The sequence below is a fragment of the Rhinatrema bivittatum genome, chromosome 17 (genome assembly GCF_901001135.1).
Source record: "Rhinatrema bivittatum chromosome 17, aRhiBiv1.1, whole genome shotgun sequence".
Classification (NCBI taxonomy): Eukaryota; Metazoa; Chordata; class Amphibia; order Gymnophiona; family Rhinatrematidae; genus Rhinatrema; species Rhinatrema bivittatum.
The window spans coordinates 10,053,574-10,076,494 of NC_042631.1; the positions used below are offsets into that span (position 1 = coordinate 10,053,574).

The window sequence follows — 22,921 nt, forward strand, 5'->3', positions numbered from 1 at the left end:
TCAGAAGTGGGTTCAACTGGCATCCCATTAGCACAATCTATGCAATTAAAATAAACGGATCCAGGAGGATCAACTGAAGGGAAATGATGAAGGGGCTACCATTTGTTTTCTAAAAACAAAAATGTACTTCTGTGATTAGGATGCTGATGGCTACCTTTGAACCTTGGGATAACCGTGTGTAAGAGAAGTGCAGATAGTGTTACATCACTGCTGCGGTCCAGCCTCCTCTACCAAAGCAAAGGAGCTGTGAAGGTATCAAAACCTACGGCAGGGGAGAAAGTCTCATAGTTCACTTTCAATGCATATTCAGCATAGCTCTCTGCTTCAACGGCAGGGGGAATGAAGAAAAGTAGATCTATATACAGACAACAACCAACAAGGTCTGAATTACATAGTCTGGGTAAACAAATAAGCATGGGTATAGCTTGCTTATTGCGGCGGTTACTACCCCTAACTAATTAAGCTAGATATTTCACTTAGAGGCAGTTCCAACACTGCTCTCTACATTAATGGTGGGGGTGGAAGGGAAATATAATCAAAAGGTTACTAAGAGCCAAGAGTAACAGATAAGAATGAGAAAAAAAAAGTGCAAAAAACTTGCTGGGCAGACTGGATGGGCCAATTGGTCTTCTTCTGCCGTCATTTCTATGTTTCCATGTGCATCACAAAGAAGTTCAAAGCTAAAAATTGGTCCAGATCTAGTGCCCTGGAGACATCTGATGCACCTCTCTGGCTTTGCCTGTTAGCGCCCACTAGAAAGCCTGCTGCTGCTTCAGTGGAGCTGTGGAAACAGGGGGCATCCTGTTTGTCCCTCTGGCTCCCAGGGAGCCCATCATCTATTCAGAAGGCTTCCGAAGCAGTGGTGTTGCCCCTTAGCTGACTCTAACCAAACCCTCTGTCCTTTTCCGGCGAGTACTGGAAATGTTTTATATACAGCTGGTAGTATCAAGAGCGACAATAAAAAAAAAGGTCAAACATAAGGAGAAGCCTTTTTATTGCATTAACCAGACACACCTCTGAAAACAGATATTGTTTTTGACCTTATGAAGGGAGTGACAGCTCTTGAAACGGATTAAGTTAGTCCAACAGAAAAGGACTCTCCTTATAATATAATAACTTCTATTTGCTCACTTTTATATTTTTATGCATTCAAGTCAGCTAATACAGCACCAACACGATTAGTCTGATCGATAGTGTCAAAAGTAAAACTTAGAATTGCTTAGGTCCAATCTTGCTATTTAAAAAAAAAAAAAATGTTTCCAATCAGAAAGAGAGAGTCTGACCTGAGAGCAGCACAGTGGCAAATATTCTGAGATGAAGAGCAGTGGCTGGTGCACAGAGTGGTTTCAGCCTGTAAACGGACCAAGCCCGGTCAGCGCTCCCCTCCGCCACCGGCCGCTGCATGACCTGTAGCAGAAACCAGAAGCAGCACAGCCGACTGGCTCCCACAGTTTTGTAAACGAGCGGCACCACTTGTAGAGGACGTGCACACTCACCATTCCTCTTTAGACGGAGGTCAGAGATCATGTAAGTTACATCACTTGTTTGACCAAAAGGTCGGCATAAAAAAGGAATCACTTTAAAAAAAAAAAAGTTTTAAAAAAAGACCTAGAATTACAGCATAAAAACAATCACTGGTTTAAAAAAAGATAATAAAAAAAAATCAGCTGACCCAACTACATAAAAATGTTCTTTTCCAAAAGTCTTTGGTAAAGGAAGACAATCCTAAAATTCAGCAGGGCAGCAACTGTTCTGATCCGTGATAGTGTCAAAGGGTTTCCTCTCCAAGCTGGCACTATGGCTGCCCGACGTGCTCCGCGCCATCTGCACGGATGCCCAACCGTCTCTTTCTTCTGCGCCAGTTGCCGGATTCTCTCCCCCTCTGGCCGAAGACGTGGACATCCAATAGAGCTCAAAGAGCCGCAGGCCAGGGTCATCGGGCCAGGTGCAGGTGTGGATGATGGCGCAGTCTCTCCAGCAGCTCTTCCTCGCTGGGCTCCTCCAAATCCTCTCTAGGGGGGGGGGGGGGGGGACAGACAGGACAGAGTGGGCATGGGAAGCAGTGCTACGTTATTGTGCTGAGAGACAAAAACGTGTCCTCCTCAAAACGCGAGACCAGCAAACGGGCGGGTGTTTGGACCGACGTACGTAGCTGAATCTTTACGGGTTGCGCGGCACGTGGAAACGGTGTGGAGCGCAAGACGACACAAACAACCTTTTGGCAAAAAAAAAAGAACAAGAGCGGATCCGTGGAATCAGACGCCACAGAGGCAGAGTTAGCGTGGCCAGTGCGGCTTCAGAGTCCGGCCAGGAAGCAATCCACCCTCCCACCCAAACAAGAGAGGCAAGGTCCAAAAGCACCACCCAAGATATTTTACCTGAACATCAGCTGCACGGTCATCTGGTACTCGATCTGCTGAGCCTCGCACAGGTTCTGCCGCTGGCTACGGTCCCACTTGTGAATGAAGTTCTGGCACGCGAGAAAGCAGGAAGGGAAAGTGAAATGTGCTGTCGTTTACATTCCGTGTCCAGAATCCTCCCCTGGCGTAGATTTTGTACCAGAACCGGTGGTGGATCGACAGCAAGTATCAGAAGCATTGTGCCCTGGGGTCAGCCCGATTTCCCTTGGTGGGGGGAGGAGCAGAGCCGGCAGGATGCGCCTTCATAAAATAATACTTAAGTCACTGGTCTAAGGCCCTTGCTAGACCACCCTTGGCCTTCGGTAGCTGGGCAACCCTAATTCCCTGGCTTCCCAAAAGATACCTTGGTGCAGAATTTGACCAATTACAAATACGAGGGAGACAGGGCAGAGCAACTCAGTAAATGATGGCAGATAAAGACCGCAATGTCCCCCATCCAGCCTGCCCAGCCCCACAGGGAACCCGACGCCCCGGTGGCCCTCACCCTACCACTGCCTTTTAGGTTGTAACCACTGCTCTGCGCAGGTTCCCCGAGTGCTTTGCAACCTCTCTCGTGCCACTAGCAAGCCTGTGCATCCCATGCTTTTTTTTTTTCATGTGGTTACCATGTGTCCCCTGCCTTCTCCGGGAGGGCATTCCAGGTATCCACCACCCTGTCCATGAGAAGGTAATTCTGACCTTCCTCCCGAGCCTACCCCCTTGATGCTTCATATTGTCAACCCCTGGTTCCATAACTTTCTTTCCATTGAAAAAAATCTTAATTTTTTTGTCCATTATCAGACCTTCTAGGCATTTAAAAGTCTCTCTTATTGCCTCTCTCTCTGCTCTGGGGTATAGGACTTCCATTTTAATAAAGGCTGAGCACAGGAGAAAGCAGGAGGAGATCTCCCTCCTGCCTGCTGAGAGCTGAGGGAAAACAGCTAAGCACAGGTATAGCAGACAGGACAAAAATAAATAAAACGCTATCACTTAATATTCAAGTTTTCACTAAGTTCAACTCTGGGGATCCTACTCGGACGAACAGAGCCGCAGATCTGGAGAAACGTTTCAGTAAAGCGTGTCAGGAGGTATCAGGAACGCCTCTCAACCCTTACCTCCAGAATCAGGGCTACGAACAGATTAACCCAGATAACAGAGGACACCAGCCACCAGGCCACAAAATATAGCTTAGACCATCTGCAGAGAGAGAGAGAGAGAGAGAGAGAGAGAGAGAATAAAAAACGGAGGTCCAAGAGGACAAGGAGAGGGCACAACTTTGCACAGAACACACATTACAGACGTTGTGACAATGCTCAGTCTCAAGATGGAGACACCTTTCATCCCCAGAGTAAATTTAATATTTCCATCCTAGACAGCCCGAATCCCTGCCCCCAAACCAGACCCTTATCTGAATGGAAGACACACGTGAACAAAAGAAATGACTTACGGACTTGTGTATCTAGAAAAGGCCTCCAGGAAAACCTGCCAATTATTTACCACCATGACGTCCCAGAGAGTCACCAGCGCAGCCTGAATGGTAGACGAGAGACGGGCACAAGATTACTAGGACTGTCACAGGACCAGCGGGTAGCACAAAACAAAAACAAAAAAAACCCCCGCAAGCAGCATGCACAGCCCCCCGGGGACGGTCCTTCAGCCTGCGAACACAGCCCGAGGGGGGGGGGGGGGGGGCAGGGCAGTGAGCCCGGTGCCGCCAGCTCAGTCACTACTACCACTGCTGCATTCGCCTCATCTGGGGGGAGGGGGGTGGTAATAGTCTAGTACATCAGCAGGACTCACAGCAAAGTCGTCAAAGTTATTTGGCCAATAGTTGAGCTGTTCGAAGGTGCCACACTGGCCGGTGCTGTTGTCAGAGGCATTTGCAGGAACGCTGAAAGACAAAATACCTTAGATTTGTTCCACGCTAGATCAAAAGTCGTCTTTCAAAACGCCCCGAGGCTAGCAGCATCCTCAAACATGAAACCCATTTTTAGGACGCAAACCTCTGACCCCTCTGCACACTTTAAAGCTTTCTGGGTACCTCTCATTTCCTGGAGCAACAACTGCACCTTTAAACAGTCCAATGCCAGTTATAGCGAACGTGTAGTACACCACCTGGGAGAGAAAACAACAGAATTATTCATAAAGGTCGGGATCCTTTCAGGGCAGAGCAACATTTCTGGAGACGGCAAAAGCAGAACACACTAGAAAAATTAAAAAAAAAAAAAAAAAAAAAGGCGATCCCTGTTTCATGCATGAAGTGCCGAGCTGTGCAGCGGTGCCGCGGTGAAATCCCATAGCCTCCTGCTGTCGCCTGTGAAAATACCCCAACTCCGCAGCTCACACGTCAGCCAGCAGATGGCGCAACAAACCTGGGATTTAGCAAAACCAGGAGAAACCACATAGACACACAAAAAAAAAAAATAGATTCAACCATTTTTCTCTAATAGTTAACTCAAAAGGTCAACCAGATCACACAGCAGGAAAACGCAGGACTGTTGTGCGCTCGCAGGAGAAATTTTTACTTTATTACCAAGCTCTCGCTACAGCTTTGGAGTTTTTTTGTTCCAGGGGCCCTCTGAACCTGCTCTCGGGTCAACTGTGGGGCTGCCAGGGGAGCATGCAACTCCGCAACAGACCAAGCGAGGGCGTAATTCTCTCCCACTGAGGATTTGATGGTGGTCCTAGCCTTCAGCAAGCCCTTCGCTTCTCCGGAGGGCGTCACGTCACGTGCTGAGAAATTGATCAAGCCGAGGAACTCCTTTGAGCAAAATCAGTGCCGCCCTTTCCCAGGTTTAAAATATTCCCTTGAAGGTTTCCACCCTGACCAAGTACTCTGCCAGCCCCATGTGAGTCCACAGTATTGCACTGCAGGACCAGAAGCAGATGTCTCTTACCCCCTACTTTGGTTCAGTGCCCAGGGGATATTCGAACAGGACCTGAAGCACTGGTTTAACTCCTACCCAGATCCTTAAGTGATTGAGAGCCATTACCAGGCTGGCATTCAGGAGCCCCTGGGGAGTCCACATCTGGTGTCCCATTTGGCAGCGTCCAAAGAGAGATGTAAAAGAAAAAAAAAATCAAGGGGTCCGAGGTGGCCTCTCACCCCTGCAGCGTGAAGGAGCAAAGTGTAGGACGAGTGCTACAAGCCCAGAAAGGTCCCTCCTGGAAAACTCCAAGCTTAAGCTGAAAACACCAAGAAAATCTAAATCCCTGCTAGAGGCAGAAAGAGAGAGACTTACCACCAGAATCCCTGCAAAGGCTCGCATGTTCTTCACTAGGTCGACAAGAGTGCCAGCGACCAACGCCATCATCTGCAAGAGATGAAAAGGGCCATCATTTTCTCCCCAGGACAGAGCGGACCTCGCTCTGGGAAAATCTAGTTTTCTACTAGCAAAAAAAAAAAAAAAAGATCCTTTTAATGACAAAAGGATGCAGAGAGCAAGAGTCTGGCACGGCCAAGCTCAGCCCAGCGCACCGAGGGACTTTTCCTGCAAAGGATCAGAGAGCTGCACCGACCATAATCACAGGCTGACGGAGCTAACAGTCACCGATCTTACTTCTCAGATGAATATTGGTAATTCCAGTGCCCAAATGTCTTCACCCACTGCCATCCCACTCGGTAACTGGTAGCAGGCGGAAGATGCAGAATTAGACCAGAGTCGTCCGGAAATGCCTGTTCCCTAAGAACGCCCCGCTCGGGGGAGGGCCGGATGCACCCCCTGACCTAACTCTGCCAACAGACACTAAACCTTGCTCGCTCACCGTCACTTTCATCCCCCGAGTGAGGAGGCTCCCGAAAAGAACGTTTCCAAGGATCTTCTGGGCTTTGGGAGTGAGCAGGCGGCCATGTTCCCAGGTTAGTGCCAAACACTCAAATTCAGAGGGCAAATCCCCGCCTCCCCCCACTCCATACAACTCTGCAGGAGGCGCGGGAGCCCTGCCGCCATGACCCGAGGTTCGGGAAGAGACGCCTACCTTCATGTTGGGGATGATGCGCAGGAACCTGAAGACGATGAGCATGTTCACCAGCCGCACCATCTCCCAGAGCGAGAGCAGGCCCAGCATGGCGGGCCTCCTACCGCAGACAAAAAAACAAAGAAAACTCACACACACAGTCAGTCCACGCAACGCCGCGGCACCAGTGGGACGCTCTCCCAGCGAAGGAAGGGCCAGGCACGGACTCCATCTTTCCCCCAACAAAGCAGCAAAATAAGCTCCTGGAGGGCACCTTGCTTTATTTATTTATTTATTTATTAGCGGCTCTCTCGGCACACGGACACCTTTTTCTTAAAGCTGTGCTGAAAACTAGGCCTCCTAAACCGCTGCAGCTGGCTGTCGGGCGTTAATGGACCTGCCATCCAGATGTGTCCCCCTTGCACTGCAGACTGACTAAGGCCTTCCCCTGCGGCGCACAACCCCAATTCACTTGTGGTTACCACAGAGACACCCATCGCGCCCAACCAGAGGCAGCAGTGCCACTTTTAGTGGGACGGGACCGTTAGCCGTTCGGGATCCACGAGCAGCAGGGGGGAAAGTGTGAAAGAGGCCCAGTCCACTACTGCAGTCTCCGAGCTGCCTAACTGAAGTCCGCTTCGGACCCGAGTGACCGGGAGGACTCTGCGTTGTACAGGACGGGGACTCGGTATGCTATAACACTATATTTTTTTAGTTGGGGTATTTTGGATTGCGCTTTATATTAATTGTATTAGAATTTTGTACTGAACTGTAAACTGCTCTGAACTGCCCTGCCTGGAAGGTGGGGTAGGAAACACCAGAGCATCTGAACTTTAACAGCAAGAATTCAAAATACTGCAGGACGGACAGAGTAAGAGTCACCAGTTCCACAGATTAACCTCCCTTACCCACCCCCACCCCTGGCCACTCCCTCCCCCCCCCCCCCAATCCTAGCAACTTAGGACACTGCCGAAGGTGCTGCCCCCACCTACCAGCCTGGGTGAGGAAAGTTGTACAGTGCGATCGTGGCGGTCTCCAAAACCTTGCAAATCACAGAAAATAAAACAATAAACAAACAGCATCAGAATTGCTCGTCCTGCTGGCAGCAAAACATTTTTTTTTTAATTTTTTTTAATTATTGCAAAATGCGCAGGCTAGGAGGAGCACTGAACCCCCATCCCATCCCGCAGCCAGCCCTGGGGAACTTAAAAAGAGTATTCGGGAAGGAAAACAGCCCCTGGCGGCCCTGCTTCTGTCTATGACACAGCACTGTACAGGTCGCCTTCTTCACAGCAAGCTTGGGCCGCAGCAGAAAGGCCGGGCACAGGTGGCCGGGACGCTTCTCGAGGGCACGAACTCTGCTCGGCCCCACTGGCTCGCCGATTTCCTAAGGCTCTGAAGATCCTGGCCCGAACGGATCTTCTCCCCTGCTAGCAGCGCCGCTCTGCAAATTCACACAATCGCATGGCCAAAAGAGCCCGGGGAACAAAAGAAACCCCGGCAAGCAAGGTAACCAGGGTGAGAACGAAAACCGCTCGTTCCGTCCTGCATCTCAGGAAGCCTTTCCTACGGAGCAACCACAGAGCAAATCCCGGCGGCTGCCATGACCGTTCCTACACTCGTGCGGATGATTATAATCATGCGCGCACACACAGCTCGGTTTTTAACCTCCCATGGTCGCAGCTGCTCTCGTACGACCGCCTGCCGGCTCCCTCGTCCCCCCCCCCCCCCCGTCTGAGCAGCCTCGCACACCAGTGGCCCTCACCAGCAGAATGACGGTCAGCAGCCCATCGAATACATTGCTTGGGTAGGAGAGGTAGCTCCTGGGTCCCAGGGAAAACATTTTCAATAACATTTCCAGCAGGTAGTAGAGGATGAAGAAGCAGTTTATTGCCTGGAAGAGAGAAAGGGAGAAGGCTCTTAAGAGTCCTCGCTGGGTGCAGGGAAGAGGCAGGACGCTGGGGGTGAAGCGAGGAGGGGGGGGGGGGAGAGGGTTACAACGGATGGGGGCACAGGACGGGCAACGAATGGGAGACCTTTGCCCCTCGGCGAGCGAAGGGCAGCTGTCCAGAAAACGGGGATCCGTGCACGTGCCGAGTGCTCTAACCCCGGTGAAGGTCGAGGTAGGGGACAGGAGACGCTGACGCAGCGCGTCTTTACACGTAAGTCTCACGTCTGCCAGGCATGCCCGGCTCTCGGCAGAGCCCCAACGTTTAGGTCTCAGGACCCGTTTCCTCTCTTCTCCAGCAGAACAAGGCCCGACGGCAGAGCTGCAGAAAAACCACCGCGTCCTTACCCCCAAGAAGAAGTCATCGCGCTGGCTGCCGGGCTTGTCCGCATCCATCACCAGGACGACCTGCCGGAAGGAGAACAGCCCTGGTAAAGGGAGGAGAAACGCTAGCGCTACGGGGACAGCCTCCGGCCGACCAGCGCTGCGCTCCGAACCGATGGAAAAAAAAATAAAATAAACCACGAGCGCTAGAGCCTCGGCAGCTCCTGTGCATCATCTCTGGATAATTCTGATAAAGATTCAGTACAAAGGGACACCCCCGACGTGTAAATAATCGTGCTTTCTCCTAGGACTATTAAATCCGTGCGTTACAGAAGCTCTGGTACTTGCCAGAACCACCTCCAAACCACCCCCACCCACCAGCAGCACCACAGTTCAGCCGGGAATTAAAGAGCTGCAATGCCCTGAAAAGCAGAAGCTTTTCCCTTACGGTGCTGGTTCAGTACACGGGACACGTGACGTGTTCTGCTCAGACTTACTTCCTGTACCCTGTCCGAGGTTTACTCGCTTGTTGGAAACGCAGGAAAAATTGATGACGCGGAAGCAGCTCAGTGCTGCCCAGAGAGGCTGGAACGCCAGTTTGAAGGGCAAGACTTACCCGAGCACCGTTGCGTTCATTTCGATATTTCATTTACAGCCCCCCCGCCCCCCGGCGGCTGAAACATGCCAGGTTGTCAGCAGCAGCCCGGCTGCGCCTCCTCCCACGCTGGCAGAACCAGCGCGGACGGTGCCGCGCTCTCACCCGTTTCCCCGGGCTGCCTTGCGTTTCCATATTCTGCGCACTCGTAAACGGGGGAGGCCCCCTGCTCCCCTCGCCGCAGGCGGAGGGCAGCACGCAGACGGCCCGGGCCGTGGAAAACGCGAATACTCACGCAGATGGAGATCAGGTTAGCGAGCGCCACGACGTTCCCCAAGTAATCGAAGTAGCGATGGCCGCAGAGGAACTGCAGAGTCTGCAGGAACGGGTACGGATACTCCGGCCAGGGTGGGTGCTGCAAGAACACGGGTCAGAGTTAGGACCTGGCGGGCTGGGGGGGGGGGGGGGGGGGGGGGGGGGGGAGAAACAAAAAAAAAAGATAGACTCCTGCCTCACCACCCTCCAGCCGATTTATGGAGGTTCAAAAGTCCCTGCTGTGATCCGGTGAAGGTCTGGGGTTAGGGTTAGGACTTCTTCACGCCCTAGATCCAAGCTCTGCATCCGGTGGTTCCCATTTCCATCTCTCATGCTGACCGTGCCTTTCATTAACCACCCCCCCCCCCCTCCTGAACAAACTCCAGCAGCGCGTGAACCCCAAACTACACCCGGCATTAAATAGCACCATAGGGTGGTCCTCAGGGGGCGCAAATTAAATCCTTCACAGCAACCAAGCTTTTCTCCGGTTCAGTCCTGGAGCCATCAACCAAGACGGCCAGCAAGTCCTCTCATGCAAAAACTCATAGCTAAAAGAAAAAATGCTACTTTTTCCAAGCTTGCACGGGTGCACTGTAAGTAGGCCTTCTGGTTCTCACGGATTTTAAATTTGGCAAGCACAGGAGATCCGAGCAGTGCTGCTCTAACTGCAGCGCATGCAGTGTCCAGTCTGCTGCAAACGTCCATCTGACAGGGCTGCAAAAGTCCTGGCGGCTGAAGGAAGAAGCTGCCCGCAGCGCCGTCAACAAGATCTGTGGCTTGCCAGATTAAAATCCCTCAAAGCCCTAATCGTCACCCAAATCCACGCTTAAGCTCCATCATTTTAATAAATGGTCTAAAAAGAATTCACTGCACCAACGGGGATGGGCAGGAGAAGGGCAAGCTGAGCTCGTGCCCAGAGCCGGGGTCAACTACTCCCCGAACGAGCTAGTGACAGAAATGACCCCCAGCCATCCCAAGGTCACTGACCCGTCCCCTGCAGCCTCACTGCTCTGTCCTCCAGCTGGAAATCCACTCACAATCATATTATTAACAGCACCTAGAAAACATCAGACATTATGCTGCTCTGGTCGCAAAGCGCTGGCCACCAGAAACGAGGCTTGGCCGAGCTTTGGCACCTGAATTACAGAGGAGAAACCTTCAGAAGGCGGCCCCAGGGCTCCAGCACATACGCACCTCCCTCACGGTGTCCTTGTCCAGTTCATCAAAGAGCTTCTGGAACTCCTCCGCAGAGATGAATCCGCTGGAACAGGCCTGGGCCCTCTGCGGAAGGGGAGAACAGAGCAGAGAAGAGTTTGTGCTGAAAGTCCAGAACCGCAGTCACACGTCGAGCCAAGAATTCCTACACCCTGCAGAGAGGGTAAATCCACGACAGCCAGGACACGTGCGGAGTGAGACCCCAGCCATCGCCTCTCACATACACCCTGCAGAGAGGGTAAATCCACCACAGCCAGGACACGTGCCGAGTGAGACCCCAGCCATCGCCTCTCACATACACCCTGCAGAGAGGGTAAATCCACGACAGCCAGGCCACGTGCCGAGTGAGACCCCAGCCATCGCCTCTCACATACACCCTGCAGAGAGGGTAAATCCACGACAGCCAGGCCACGTGCCGAGTGAGACCCCAGCCATCGCCTCTCACATACACCCTGCAGAGAGGGTAAATCCACGACAGCCAGGACACGTGCCGAGTGAGACCCCAGCCATCGCCTCTCACATACACCCTGCAGAGAGGGTAAATCCACCACAGCCAGGACACGTGCGGAGTGAGACCCCAGCCATCGCCTCTCACATACACCCTGCAGAGAGGGTAAATCCACGACAGCCAGGACACATGCGGAGTGAAACCCCAGCCATCGCCTCTCACATACACCCTGCAGAGAGGGTAAATCCACGACAGCCAGGACACGTGCCGAGTGAGACCCCAGCCATCGCCTCTCACACACAGAACCCCAGAACCCCCAGCAACTCCACCACTGCACAGACAGAGCAGCCACGAAGAGCCTTTTTCAAAAAATATGGAGTAAGTAGACTGCGCTTGTTTGAAACAAGGGATTTTAAGCAAGTCACATTCAGCCTGAGCCTAGGTACGGTGAGAGTTTTATAGGCCAAGCAACCCTCCACCCCCCCGTGACCTGCCGACACCCGTGCAATGCGCTGCCGATCTCCTGCGCCCACGGCAGACAAACCTTCCAGAGCAGGAAGCTCAACCGGGACCAGGGCAGGGAGCCGGAGCTGCCGCAGGTCACTAAATCGTTTTGTTTCAACGCTAGAAAACCCTCAGCACTGGGAATAACCGTGAGCCGCCCCATCCTCAGCAGATCTTCAGGACAGGAGGACCTTTTGGAGCCGCACGCGTCCACGCACCGCGAACCGGGAAATAGGTTCCTTCAGTGCTGCTTATTTCTTGTGGTTCAACAAACTCCCGACTTTGGGTTACTTAACACTCGATGTAACACGTAGCTAGCAATGCTTCAATTTCCGCCCTCTCCACCCCCATTCACCACTTACAAAACTAAAAACAATGGCGCGGATACTCCACCCCGTACCTCAGTGATGGAGAGCTTGCAGTAAGAGTCCATCTTCACCTCCTGCAGCACTTTCAAGAAGGTCTCAGCACCGACACTGGCTCTGGACACAGAGAGAGACAGAAATCACGCCTGCCAGGAGGGGGCCTGGGGTACACAGAATCTGCCTCCTCCCGCTGGAAAGAGGCACAGACACGTGCCCACGGCACAAAATTCCCAAAAGCACCGAAAAACTGCGACTCCCCCCTGCTGCTCTTTGAGAGAGAGAGAGAGAGAGAGAGAGAGAGAGAGAGAGAGAGAGAGAGAGAGAGAGAGAGAGAGTGAGTCATTAAACTGCTTCTTCCTCTTACGGATGGTCCTGGACGTTGCCCATAAAGCCCCTGTGACAGCAGAGGACCTCGAAGGCTGCTCGGATCCCGAGGCGTCTCCGAAGCAGTGACGTCTGAACCGATTTCTGCAAGAAAGGGCCCAAGAGAGAACGATGAGCAGGGGGCAACTCCCAGCCTTCTTTAATTTAAGGAGGGAGAGTTAGGGGGCGGGGCTGGGGGGGGGGGGTGTTTAATTAATTAATTAATTAATTTTTATTATTTTGGTCCAGCAGTTTCCTCCTGCTCTCATGGGCTCGATATCTGCTTCGACATAAATAAATTCTGCTTTTGCCACTTCTAAAAATCCTTTAAACCTTGCACCGTTTTGCCATTTTTCCCCACCCGACCACGCATGCAAGAGAAGCAGCCACCATCATCCACGGACAAAATGACGCCAGGTATGAAATACTATTTGCCAGCTCTTCAAAACAGCCGGCTTTTTAACTGCCTTCAGCGCAAGCGTTCCTGCAGAGCTGCGCTAGCGCCAAGCCGCCCAGCAATATCTTGCAAAGGGGGATGTCGCACTGCAGCGCTCCTTCGTCCTCCCGCCGGGCGGGCAGGGTGCGCATTTCATGCCCGACTGCCAGACTCACCAGCAGATAACCTCTGAACTGATTGTAGATGATAGCCGTCAGCAGGTTCATCAGGAAGAGGCTCCCTGTCACGACAGGAGAAAGCAGAGTCACCACGAGGGACGCCGTCGCGTAGGGAATCGGCCCAAACTATGGCCTGGCAATCCTTGTACAGGAGCGGGCCTGACAGCCTGCCACCGATATAAAACTTCACAGCTAGGTCTAGGAGCCGCCACCGCCACCCGTAAACGCACCTCTTGCACAGGCAGCCCAGGGCTTTCTTACCGATTACTGTGAAGATTATGAAGAACAGGGAGTAGGCTCTGTTTTTGGAGTAAGCCGGAATCATCACTGCGCAGAAACAGAAGGGAAAGGGGACGTTAAGAACAGCAGACAGGTAAAAACCCAAGGTATCCTGCCCTGGAAGTCAGAGCTACAGGGCTGTTTTCGTACGTGGCACTTTGTCGTAGATTTTTTTAAAAATTAAAATAGGGCATAACTGAACATCATAAGCGTCGGCCATAAGAGACCGCACGTTCGGAAACAGCATCGGTCTTCAAAATCAGTCCTCTCTGGACTCTGCAGGCTCACAGGGCGCCAATTACTACGTTAAGTGCGCATGTGAAACGCTGAGCGGAAGAGGCTCGGGTCCATTTCAAACAAGGCTGGTCACATCAGACACAAAATTTGAAAACCGCTGCTGTGCACTAATGAGTTAAACACATGGGTCTCTTCATGGCTTTAGTCCAACAAAGTGAGGGGAAAAAAAAAAAAAAAAAAAGATTTGCTGGAAAGATCAAAATTTGGCCTTCAACAGCAAGTGAGTGAGGCGGAGAAAAGCACGCCTGCCTTTACCGGGAGGAGCACTGCCCGAGGAGCCAGGCGAGCGTGCACGAAACGGATTAACTCACCGTCGGGATTATTTGCCGTGGTCAGCAGCACCAGCAGGGAAGTCATGGAGTCGGGCAGATTGTGAAAATACCCCAGCCACTCCTTATCCACTTGTGCGTCCTGTGCAGACAGAGATCCCCATCACAAAAAACACTGCTTCCCCCACCCAACCCCCAATTAAGAGGTTTGGATGAATCTATTTCATTACAGAGTACACAAATGGCATTTGATTTAAAAAAAAAAAAAAAAAAAAGGCCATTTTAAGTAAAGAACGTGGTGGTTGTCCCCACTACTAAGAGACATTAAATGCCAGATAGGAGAGCAGCGTTGCAAGTTCTTAACCTCTGACAAAGCCCAACCCAGAGGTCGTGACTGTCGTTACAAAAAACTATTTTTTTTATCTTTTTAAAATGAAAGACTCTCCATGCTGGTTTAGGGGGGCTACCTCACGTATGTGTGTGTCCTGCAGCCACCTGAAGCGATATATACAACACTCAATAGGAAAAGATCTAGAATACACTGGTACCAGCATTATAGGGGGGTAAAGGAGAAAGAACAAGCTCTCCTGGATAGGGACTCACACCTTACAAGCAAGCAGTCACGCTCGCTCGCTGGCCGGCCAGGAGCTGGGGGTATATCCTTAGCACCATGGACAGGAATAACCGGGAAGGCTGAATGAGCTCTCTGCTGTCATGTTCTACTATCCAAGATGCTTTGGACCCCAAAATAAAAATAAAAAAAACACATTTACAAAATTCTGGCCAGAGACTCAACTGGGCTGTAAGTGCTGCTCCCCCACCCTCAAACGCATTGTTAAGCCCTGCTCGGATCACAGAAAGGATTTCCTCTTCAACAAGAGAGGAATGCAATAGTGAAACAGGAACAGCCCAGGTGGAACGCCAGCACCCTTGGGTGACATTCAGATCGGGTTAAGCCACATTCGCAGACACTTGTTTCTACATGGGCGTTAAACCCTGAAGATTTTCATCGAATATCCCAACGCCCAGAAAAAGCAAAATGAGTGACTCTGCCCTTCAGCGCAAAATGTCATTTCAAGCTCTTCCCAGTTACAGAAGGGTCACTGCTTCTCAATTAGCACCACTTGTAAGTAAAGTCAAACGAGAAGAACTACATCCGGGCAGGTAAACACTCAGAGAGAGCAGCGCTTTTCCCTTGCGCCATGGAAGATGTGAAAACAAACAGCTTTGCTGGGAATGTTCTCATGCAAAAGGCTGAACATTTTTTTTTAGTTTCACCTGCTCAATTAAAGGATGCAGCAAAACAGCACCCATTAAACCAAATAATTCCCACGCCAGTGCTGAGAGATCACACTAGCAGAATTCTTTGGCAAATTAATTATAATAATTTTTTTTTTTTTTTTTTTTTTTTTTTTTTTTTTTAACAGAAGCACCTTGCTTTTATCATTTTCACTCTGCACATTTCCGCACATCCCGTTTCCTGAGGGAGGAAGCTCAGGCATCCCTTTGGAGCGCTTACCAGCCTTATAAAGAGGTGTCAGTCTATCAGAAGGCTTCGCTGAGCCTCTTGACTGTAGCTAACACAGTACAGAGTGCAAAGCTTGGCAAAGTTTCCTGGACTACGCCCAGTCACTGTGACTCATGCTGACATGCAGGGTTAGGAAACCCTCTCGTGTCTGCCGCGAAGAGCTGTTTACAAGTTCAGCCTCCCCTATGGAGCAGAAATGCACCCCTCCCGAAGAGCTCAGGTTAACCCGGTGCTGCCCCCTCCAACATCAGAGAGCATGCAGCGTACCTTTGCCCGGGCGAAAAGCAACATCCCAAACATGGTAAAAAGGCAGAGATGCACGGCCAACAGCAGCAGCACACTGTCAAACCAACAAAAAAAAAAAAAAGTGTTATCTTTTCTCAAGATTTCCATCAAAACCACACAACTTTTTTAAAGCGACTCTGGCAATAAGATGAAGTAATGTGCCTCTCCGCTGCATGCACCGCACTGCAACCTGATAAGATGGGTATTTGCATTAATAAAAACAGATCTGTCTCTTTATATATTTTTTTTAATTCTTCCTTCCACGGACTCTGCTCAGATCCCAGGCATGCAGCCCCCAACTTCAGCGGCTTTCAATACTAAAGACAGACAGCACCCAGACTCTCTCACCACCACCACCCACCCCTGTGGAGTACCCCAAGGATCTGTCTCATCACCCAACTCTGTTCAACATTCTGTATCGCCCCCTTCAGCAAACTCAGCCATCGGATCACCTACTAATCACGTTTGGACAACATTCATCCGCTGATCCTGCTCGATCCAACCTAAATGAATTGTTAAAGAAAATCTGGCTGGATACGGCAAAACAGAGCCTAACTGACCGCTGTACACCCTGTGCCTTTATATTAAATGTGCGAGTTTAGGAAGGTAATCACTGACCTGCAGTAAAACGCTTCCAGCGCTCCAGGTGGAAAAGTGTGAAATAAAGATGAAGAATAGTGAGAAAATTACTTTAAAAAAAAAACCCAACAACAATCTATATCTGGATTGGGAGGGGAGATGGCTGTGAAAAGTGCTGTGTTTTGTCGGGGCTGTCTGTCCGTCCATCGGTCACTCTTGTTATGATGGAACACACAATAGATAAGATTACGTTTTTTTTCCTAATTCCTATATCAGCTGTCCTGCAAGACTTGCGAGTGGTCAGACAAATAAGGATGCAAATTATTAAACAGCAAACAAATCGGTTGGACAGAGCCATAGAATATTTTACAGCTAACTTAGCAAGTTGCCCTAGGTAAGCGGCTGTTTGTTTAGCACCTGATTCCTTTCACGGAAAAATAAAAAAAAAAGATGAGAAGCCCTGCCGTTTTGCTCTGAATCTTTTTCAAACACTCCCAGCGTATTTTCCGCTGGATCTCTTCACGCGCGCGCACACAGCTCTTTACGGCCATCGCAGGGAGGGTTTAATGCACGCCAGGGCCGTCAGAGGGCGGGACGGAGCCGCGTCCTCCGTGAACGGCGCGGGGGGGCAGGTTACCTGGCCAGCTCCGGCAGGGTCCTCTTGATGCACTTCAAGGTTTTCTTCATCAGAGACGAGTTCTGCAGGAGGAAGAAGGGGCGCAGGAGCCTCCGAATCCTCACGCGCTGCGGAGACAAGAGAACGGCGAGGGGAGTTAAGATGGGCCGGGGGGTGGGAAACGACGAGGCACCCACTGCTTGCCCCAGCTTCCCTGCTCTGAGGCAGGAGAAGGAGAGCAGCAGAAGCAGCAATGACAGCGGGAGCCTTCTGAAAGCAGCCGTCGTGCAGGGGTTTGTTCGTACAGCTTTGTGTTCCTTACTGATTTAGTTTAGGATACATGTAGGGATGGGTAGTTTTGGGGGTTAGATAGATGGGTTTCCTTTGTGCACTACTTTGAATTATTTTCTGTTCTGTAACTTGCTTAGAATTAAAAAAAAATTGTAATAAATATTCAAAATTTTCTTTTACATACAGAAAGTTCCTACAATACAGTCTAGCACGTGCCGTGAGCACACAAATTTATATTAAACCACCGTTTGTGCAAGTGAAAAGGTAATTATCACTCCCCACATCGAACCTGGTCTATGAAGGAGAATATTCTGCAAGGTCAAGAGGTCTGCACCAAAGACCAAGGAGCTGAAAACAGAGGCCTCGGCACCTGCATTTCTATGGGAAGGCCTCCATGATATCTTACTGCTGCCCTGCAGAAATTCTCAATTTTAGGCAAGAAGAAAGTCCGATTCTAACCCAGGGCCACAATCCGGTTCCTAATTTGGAAAGCAGCAGGGAAAAAAAAACGAAAAAAAAACACACTGCCACAAGGGTCAAATTAGTGCTCTGAATAGAAACCCAAGACTAATCAGGTCGCAATGGACTTCATGTGCCTGACACTTTTGTGGCATTCTGGCGCAAGCAACGTCCCCTTTAAGCCACACCGTGGCGTGAGCCTCCCTGAAGCCCTCCACCTCTGCACTAGGGTTCATGCAATTGACTTAGGGGTCAGAACGCCCCCTCCTCTTACCTCCTCACAAAAGAAGCAGAGCGACACAGTCCAGTCTGTGATGGAGACGGCAAGGACCAGAACGTAGGCCATCAACCACTTATTCTTCAAATATTCCTCCCAACCTATTAAATAGCTCTGAAAGACAAATACGTACAAATGAGCGGACACCAGCGCAGAGGAAGCGGATATTACACAGGACCGGATAAATAGGAGGAGAATACAGCAGAAACGTCATTCACTCCGTTGCAGATTCTTTAGATTCAGACCACCACGTACGTGTGCCACACACCCAGCGCCACCAAACCAAGCCAGACCTAACGTTCTGAGGCGGCTTCTCCGCTCTGGGAGCGAGGAACTGTCTGACTGCCACTGAGGCCAACAGTCATCAGAACCAGGACTCGACAGAGGGGGGCAACGGTTCCTCTTCCCCTCACCCCCTTCCAACTACAGCAAACTGACCCCCTGCAATTACCACGGATCTATAAACACGCAGGGGGGGGAGAGGATGCGTTCTAAACCACGCACCCTTCAGTGCAACTTAACAGCAATGCTCACAGCCCAGCAACAGGAAGCCGCTGTCCAGGGACATGTCAACCCTACTCAACAGCTCTCTAAAGGCCCTACCTCCCAAAGGGTCCGCCCCCTTCCCTCATTTTTTATACCAGAGAGAGAGGAGTACATTTAATCCCCGAACACAGTAACCGGGGAGCTGTTTTTAATAAAACTAATTGTATTTACATATGCCCCAAAGTCTGAAATGTAATAAATAAATAAAAAAGTGTGTGAAGCCAAGTAATTAAACCCCTGCCCTCATCTGTATCACCTTAACAACTGTTGGAAAACCATTTCCCCTGCCATCAACTGGAAAAGACTATTTGGAAAAATGCCACCTCCCAGCTCAGCCCTTTTCCGGTAGGCGCTGCACACTTGCCTCTAATTCCTTCCCTGCAAGCCCACTAAAGCACCAGCCCTGGTTTTTTTCCGTGCTCCGCTCGGGGCCGGTGCTTCCATTAGGCAAACCAGGGGGGTCACCTAGAGAGCCAAGATTTTGGAGGTGGCAACATCTTGCTAGCATGAGTTCCAGAGCCAATAACATCAAAGAAGGGAGCACAGCGCTGGAGGGGGCGGAGAGGGCAGAGGATGAAGGACTGAAGGTTAGCTTAGGGCACCTGGGTCCACTACAATGCTCCATGCTGAGGGCCTTCTGGGTTTTTTCCTCTCCATCAAAAGTTTCCAGAAGAGGATCGCCCGTCGAAAAACTTGGACCAACCCTTTTCTACCTGCCACCAGCGAGGGAATTTAGGTAGCTGAAGACCATCTTGTCACCGTCCAAAGCCAAAGACCTTGGCAAGACGCAGCTTCTGAACACAGCAAGCAGAAAAAACCGCTTCAACCGTCTCCATAGCTAGCCCTGCAAAGAGGATTCTGAAGGTTGCGTCATGGTCCAGGAATCACTCATTGGGATGGCTCTGTAGTGTTTATATGAACCATTACCTGGGAGTCTGCTAGCTACGTAAACATCTGCTTTGCCTCCACTTTCAGGGGTAGTACGAAAAAAAAAAAAGGCCAGCAAATATGCCCATAAATCAGATTTGAAAATCAGCCTCCACACACGTTAAACCTAACACATTCACACACGTTTTTCATGAAAATTTACGTGTGCGCGTGCCTCTGCCAGTACAGATGAAAACGTAGGCGTGAACTTGACCCATGTGCATAGGACGACCTGTCCATCAGGTGGGCAACTTTGTAAAAGGCCACTTCCGCACCTAAAACACGGATTTACTAACAAGAGGTTCCTCTGTTATTCCAAACATAGCAAATTAGCTTTCTGATAAGACAAAATGTGCACACAGAGGCAGAACGAACACCACACGTGACCAGGAAGGCCAAGACTCAATCCCTGGAAACATGCACATTTTTTTCCCCCACTGTTTCTGGGTAAGTCACCCAGGGCACGGAGCACCTGCTAACTCTGCTTATTGATTTAATGAGTCTGGCACAGCGGTTTCAATTTTTTCCCTTACGCCCAGGCCTCAGTTCCACGCAACAAATGCCTAAAATTTGCCTAGCACAGTGTAGGCCGATACAGGCATCTTTTCCTGGTTCCCGTACTGCTGCAGGTGGGCATGCTCACCTTCACCAACGCATCGACGAGAAAGACAAGGAAGCAGGAGATTTCAACGCTCTCGGTCAGGCCGCACGGCGGCTGCCAGGCTGCACCGCGGTAACGCACATCCGATGACAGAGTCAACGAGGAGGGCTTCTCCACGAACGCCAAAGCCAGGATTACAAAAATGGCCATGTTCAAAGTCCTGGATGGGAGGGGAAAAAAAAAAAGGGCAGGCAATGAAATCAGCTGCAGGAAACACAAGCTGGGTTTTCAGAAAAGAAAAACCATTCTAAAGGCGCTGGGTTTTGACTACTTGTGGAAGCATTTCAGGATCGTGCAGTATCTAAACATTTTCTACTAAAAGAAAACAGTCTCTTGCTCTACAAGATTTAATTTTCCAGCCCAATCATGAACATTTGAAATGTTTTTATTTATAAAATGTATAAATCGCTTTCCAGGTTTTAAATTAAAATCTTCCAAAGCGATGTACAACAGAGTTTAAAACAAGACACACACAAAAACAAACAAACAATAAAAACAACAACAATACACAGAATAGCATTTTAAGATGCAACTGTACATTAATAAAGCGATGTACGTGACGGTTAGAAGTTATAAATAAAAACTGAAGTAGAAATTGTTCTTTCCTGCCTTTAGTTTAAGAGAACAGCTCTGGACCCTACATGCCTGCTTATCCACTATAAGGATGCAAAATCTGGGAAGCACCCTTGTCAGTTTATTATTTCTGCAGCGGTGGATATATTAAAAGGAAACAGATAACAGCAAAAGACTTTTTTTTTTTTGTTCTTCAAAAAGAGGAGAAATGTAAATTCTTACCACTGGCAAATACTGGAGTAATACCATCGATAAAGGCGCAGTGAGCGGAAGTCCACACGGTGGTTTATGGACCGGTACTGGAGGCAGGGATAAAAGGGGCAGAGAGGCTACATGATTAGCCTACAGAAGCAGTTAGGGTGCCAGGAGAGTAACAGGAGTTACAGTAAGACAGAAAGGGCATTTACAGCCATGCACATTACAGCTGTTTGTATGCAGAAGCAGCAATAGTAACAGTGCCAGGAAGGGGAGCCCTGTGGGCGCCAGGCTGCTGCTGCTGCTGTTCCTGTGACTCAGCTCTCAAGTCTGCATTTTGCCAGGTCAGGTTGCATCATGCTGACTCGGATCAGGCGGACGCTCACAAAACGAAATCAGCGTTTCTTTCAGAACTGGGGGCGCAGATTAATGCCAAGAGTTTAAAAAGCACAAAACGGAGGCAATCTAACAGCCGTGTGGCACGAGTTGTTGGGAAGCTTGCCCTGGAAAAACCCTGTGCGGTGCTTGGTGTCCAGAACAGGCTGTGCACGTTTGTAATTTATCTGTAGGGATCCGCACAGCAGGGGCACAGAATTTACAGAGACGCCAGGGGAGGAAATCCTTCGCATAAGGAGGCGAGAAGTGCGGGCAAATGAGAGCCCCCCGGGGAGGGGCGCCTACCTGGATGGCATCCTCGATGAAGACCAGCGCCTGCCGCAGGTACAGCTCCCCGGGCCCGGCACCTGCACGGAAAGGAGAGCGAGGCCGGTTACAGCGCTCAGGTGCGGGCGCGCCACCCCCGGCTCCCCGCTCCTTACCGGGCTCCAGGCTGCAGGACGCCTGCGCTGCGGCCGACGAGTAGGAGCAGCCGCGGGCTTTGCGCAGGGTCCCCTCCCGGCCGGCGGCGGGCAGCAGGGGCTCCGTCTCCATTCCTCCTCCCCCCCCGCTCGCTGCGGTGCCTGCCTGGCGGGGCGGCTGGGAAGTGCAGTCCCCGCAGCACCCCCGACGGCCGCTCCGCTCCGGACTACAAGTCCCGGCGGGCGCGGCGGCGGCGCTCGCCCTGGGACTGGGGGCAGGTCCCGCGCCTGCGCAGAAACGGATCAGCGCTGGGACTTCTCTCCGTCCGGCGGCGCGGGGCGCGGTCTCTCTCTCTCTCTCTGCTGCAGAAAGGGTAATAATATGACCCCGCAGCGGGCATCCCAGCCTCTCCCGCTTTCCGGGAAAGCCTTTGCAGCTCTCACGTTATTAAGAGACTAAGAAGGCGGCTTCCCTCGGCAGAGCCCCTGAGAGCAAACACCCTGCCGCCGCCACCGGGGCGGGGGGTGACTTTAAACGTGAGGAAGAGGGAGGGGAGAGAGGCTGCAGCCCCCAAGCCTGGCTAGCCCGTCACTTTCACTTTCAGCCTGCTGGGGGGGGGGCAGCCGTCGCCCTCGCAGACATCAGGAGCGGCGGGGGGGACAGCTCAGCTGCTGCTGCTTTTTTGGGAGGGTCCGGTTTGTGCATTTACTACACCCAATGACCCGAAGGTCGGGTCTCCCCCACCCTGTAAGCTATTTGTAAACAAAACAAGGGAACCGAGGCTGCGTTTTAGCAATGTTTTGATTTTAACTCAAGGTCACACCATTTTTTTGCTTTTTTTAAGCAGCAGCCGAAGCTACTGGGAGAACTGCGCCGTGTAAAGAAAAAATGCAGCGGCTGCACGGAAAGCGGCAGGAACAGCGCTGCTTGCTCCGAAAATAAGTGACCGCAGAGGGAAACCCAAGCTCGTCCGGCGTGAGCCACCCACGGCGCCCATTTCCCATACTCGCCCCCTGATTCTTTCCTCTCAAGCGCCCAGCGGCACCGTTTCTGATGAGGGTGAAACTGTTTGTAAGGAGAGCTGCTGAGCTCGATTCAGAGTCTCCCCCTGCTGAGACAGCAAATGCCCAGCCCAGGTCTTGCACAGCCTTAGCCCCTGCACCCCCCCAGGCAGGCACTGGAGCGAGGAGTGGCAGGGAAGCGCGCGGCCCCGGGGGGGAGGAATGGAGACGGAGCCCCTGCTGCCGGCCGGGAGGGGACGCTGCGCAGGCATCCCGCAGCAAAAACTGAGCT

General features: G+C 51.2%; 1 protein-coding gene across 4 annotated transcripts; it reads right to left on the minus strand.

Annotated features, from left to right (window-relative positions):
* Positions 1 to 977: 977 nt before the first annotated feature.
* Positions 978 to 22,089, minus strand: TPCN2 (two pore segment channel 2). 4 transcript variants are annotated; one of them, XR_003853219.1, is made up of 25 exons: positions 21,512 to 22,079; positions 20,858 to 20,934; positions 20,045 to 20,222; positions 17,926 to 18,042; positions 16,923 to 17,029; positions 15,689 to 15,761; positions 13,936 to 14,035; positions 13,310 to 13,375; positions 13,046 to 13,110; positions 12,435 to 12,538; positions 12,106 to 12,187; positions 10,733 to 10,819; positions 9,519 to 9,638; positions 8,653 to 8,712; positions 8,122 to 8,250; positions 7,349 to 7,398; positions 6,378 to 6,477; positions 5,642 to 5,713; positions 4,441 to 4,514; positions 4,200 to 4,290; positions 3,847 to 3,929; positions 3,515 to 3,596; positions 2,379 to 2,470; positions 1,297 to 2,012; positions 978 to 1,230 (listed from the first exon to the last, which is right to left on the minus strand). XR_003853219.1 is itself a non-coding variant. In XM_029582437.1 (25 exons), the coding sequence occupies exons 1-25, from the start codon at positions 21,758 to 21,760 to the stop codon at positions 1,934 to 1,936; spliced, it is 2,262 nt and encodes a 753-aa protein (XP_029438297.1). In that variant the 5' UTR covers positions 21,761 to 22,049; the 3' UTR covers positions 978 to 1,933. The 4 variants fall into 4 exon arrangements, 3 of the variants coding, with proteins under 3 accessions (XP_029438297.1, XP_029438296.1, XP_029438298.1); XM_029582437.1 differs by having other exon boundaries at positions 978 to 2,012; positions 21,512 to 21,573; positions 21,649 to 22,049; XM_029582436.1 differs by having other exon boundaries at positions 978 to 2,012.
* Positions 22,090 to 22,921: the final 832 nt, after the last annotated feature.

What these genes read in the sequence shown, in the direction of transcription:
- TPCN2 (XM_029582436.1), bottom strand. Translation starts at nt 21,760, where the DNA reads ATGGAGACGGAGCCCCTGCTGCCCGCCGCCGGCCGGGAGGGGACCCTG. An exon ending in TGCTGACCGTCATTCTGCTG is followed by an intron (nt 7,399 to 8,121) that starts GTGAGGGCCACT and finishes GTGATTTGCAAG; the next exon opens with GTTTTGGAGACCGCCACGAT. An exon ending in ATAACTTTGACGACTTTGCT is followed by an intron (nt 3,930 to 4,199) that starts GTGAGTCCTGCT and finishes TCTACCATTCAG; the next exon opens with GCTGCGCTGGTGACTCTCTG.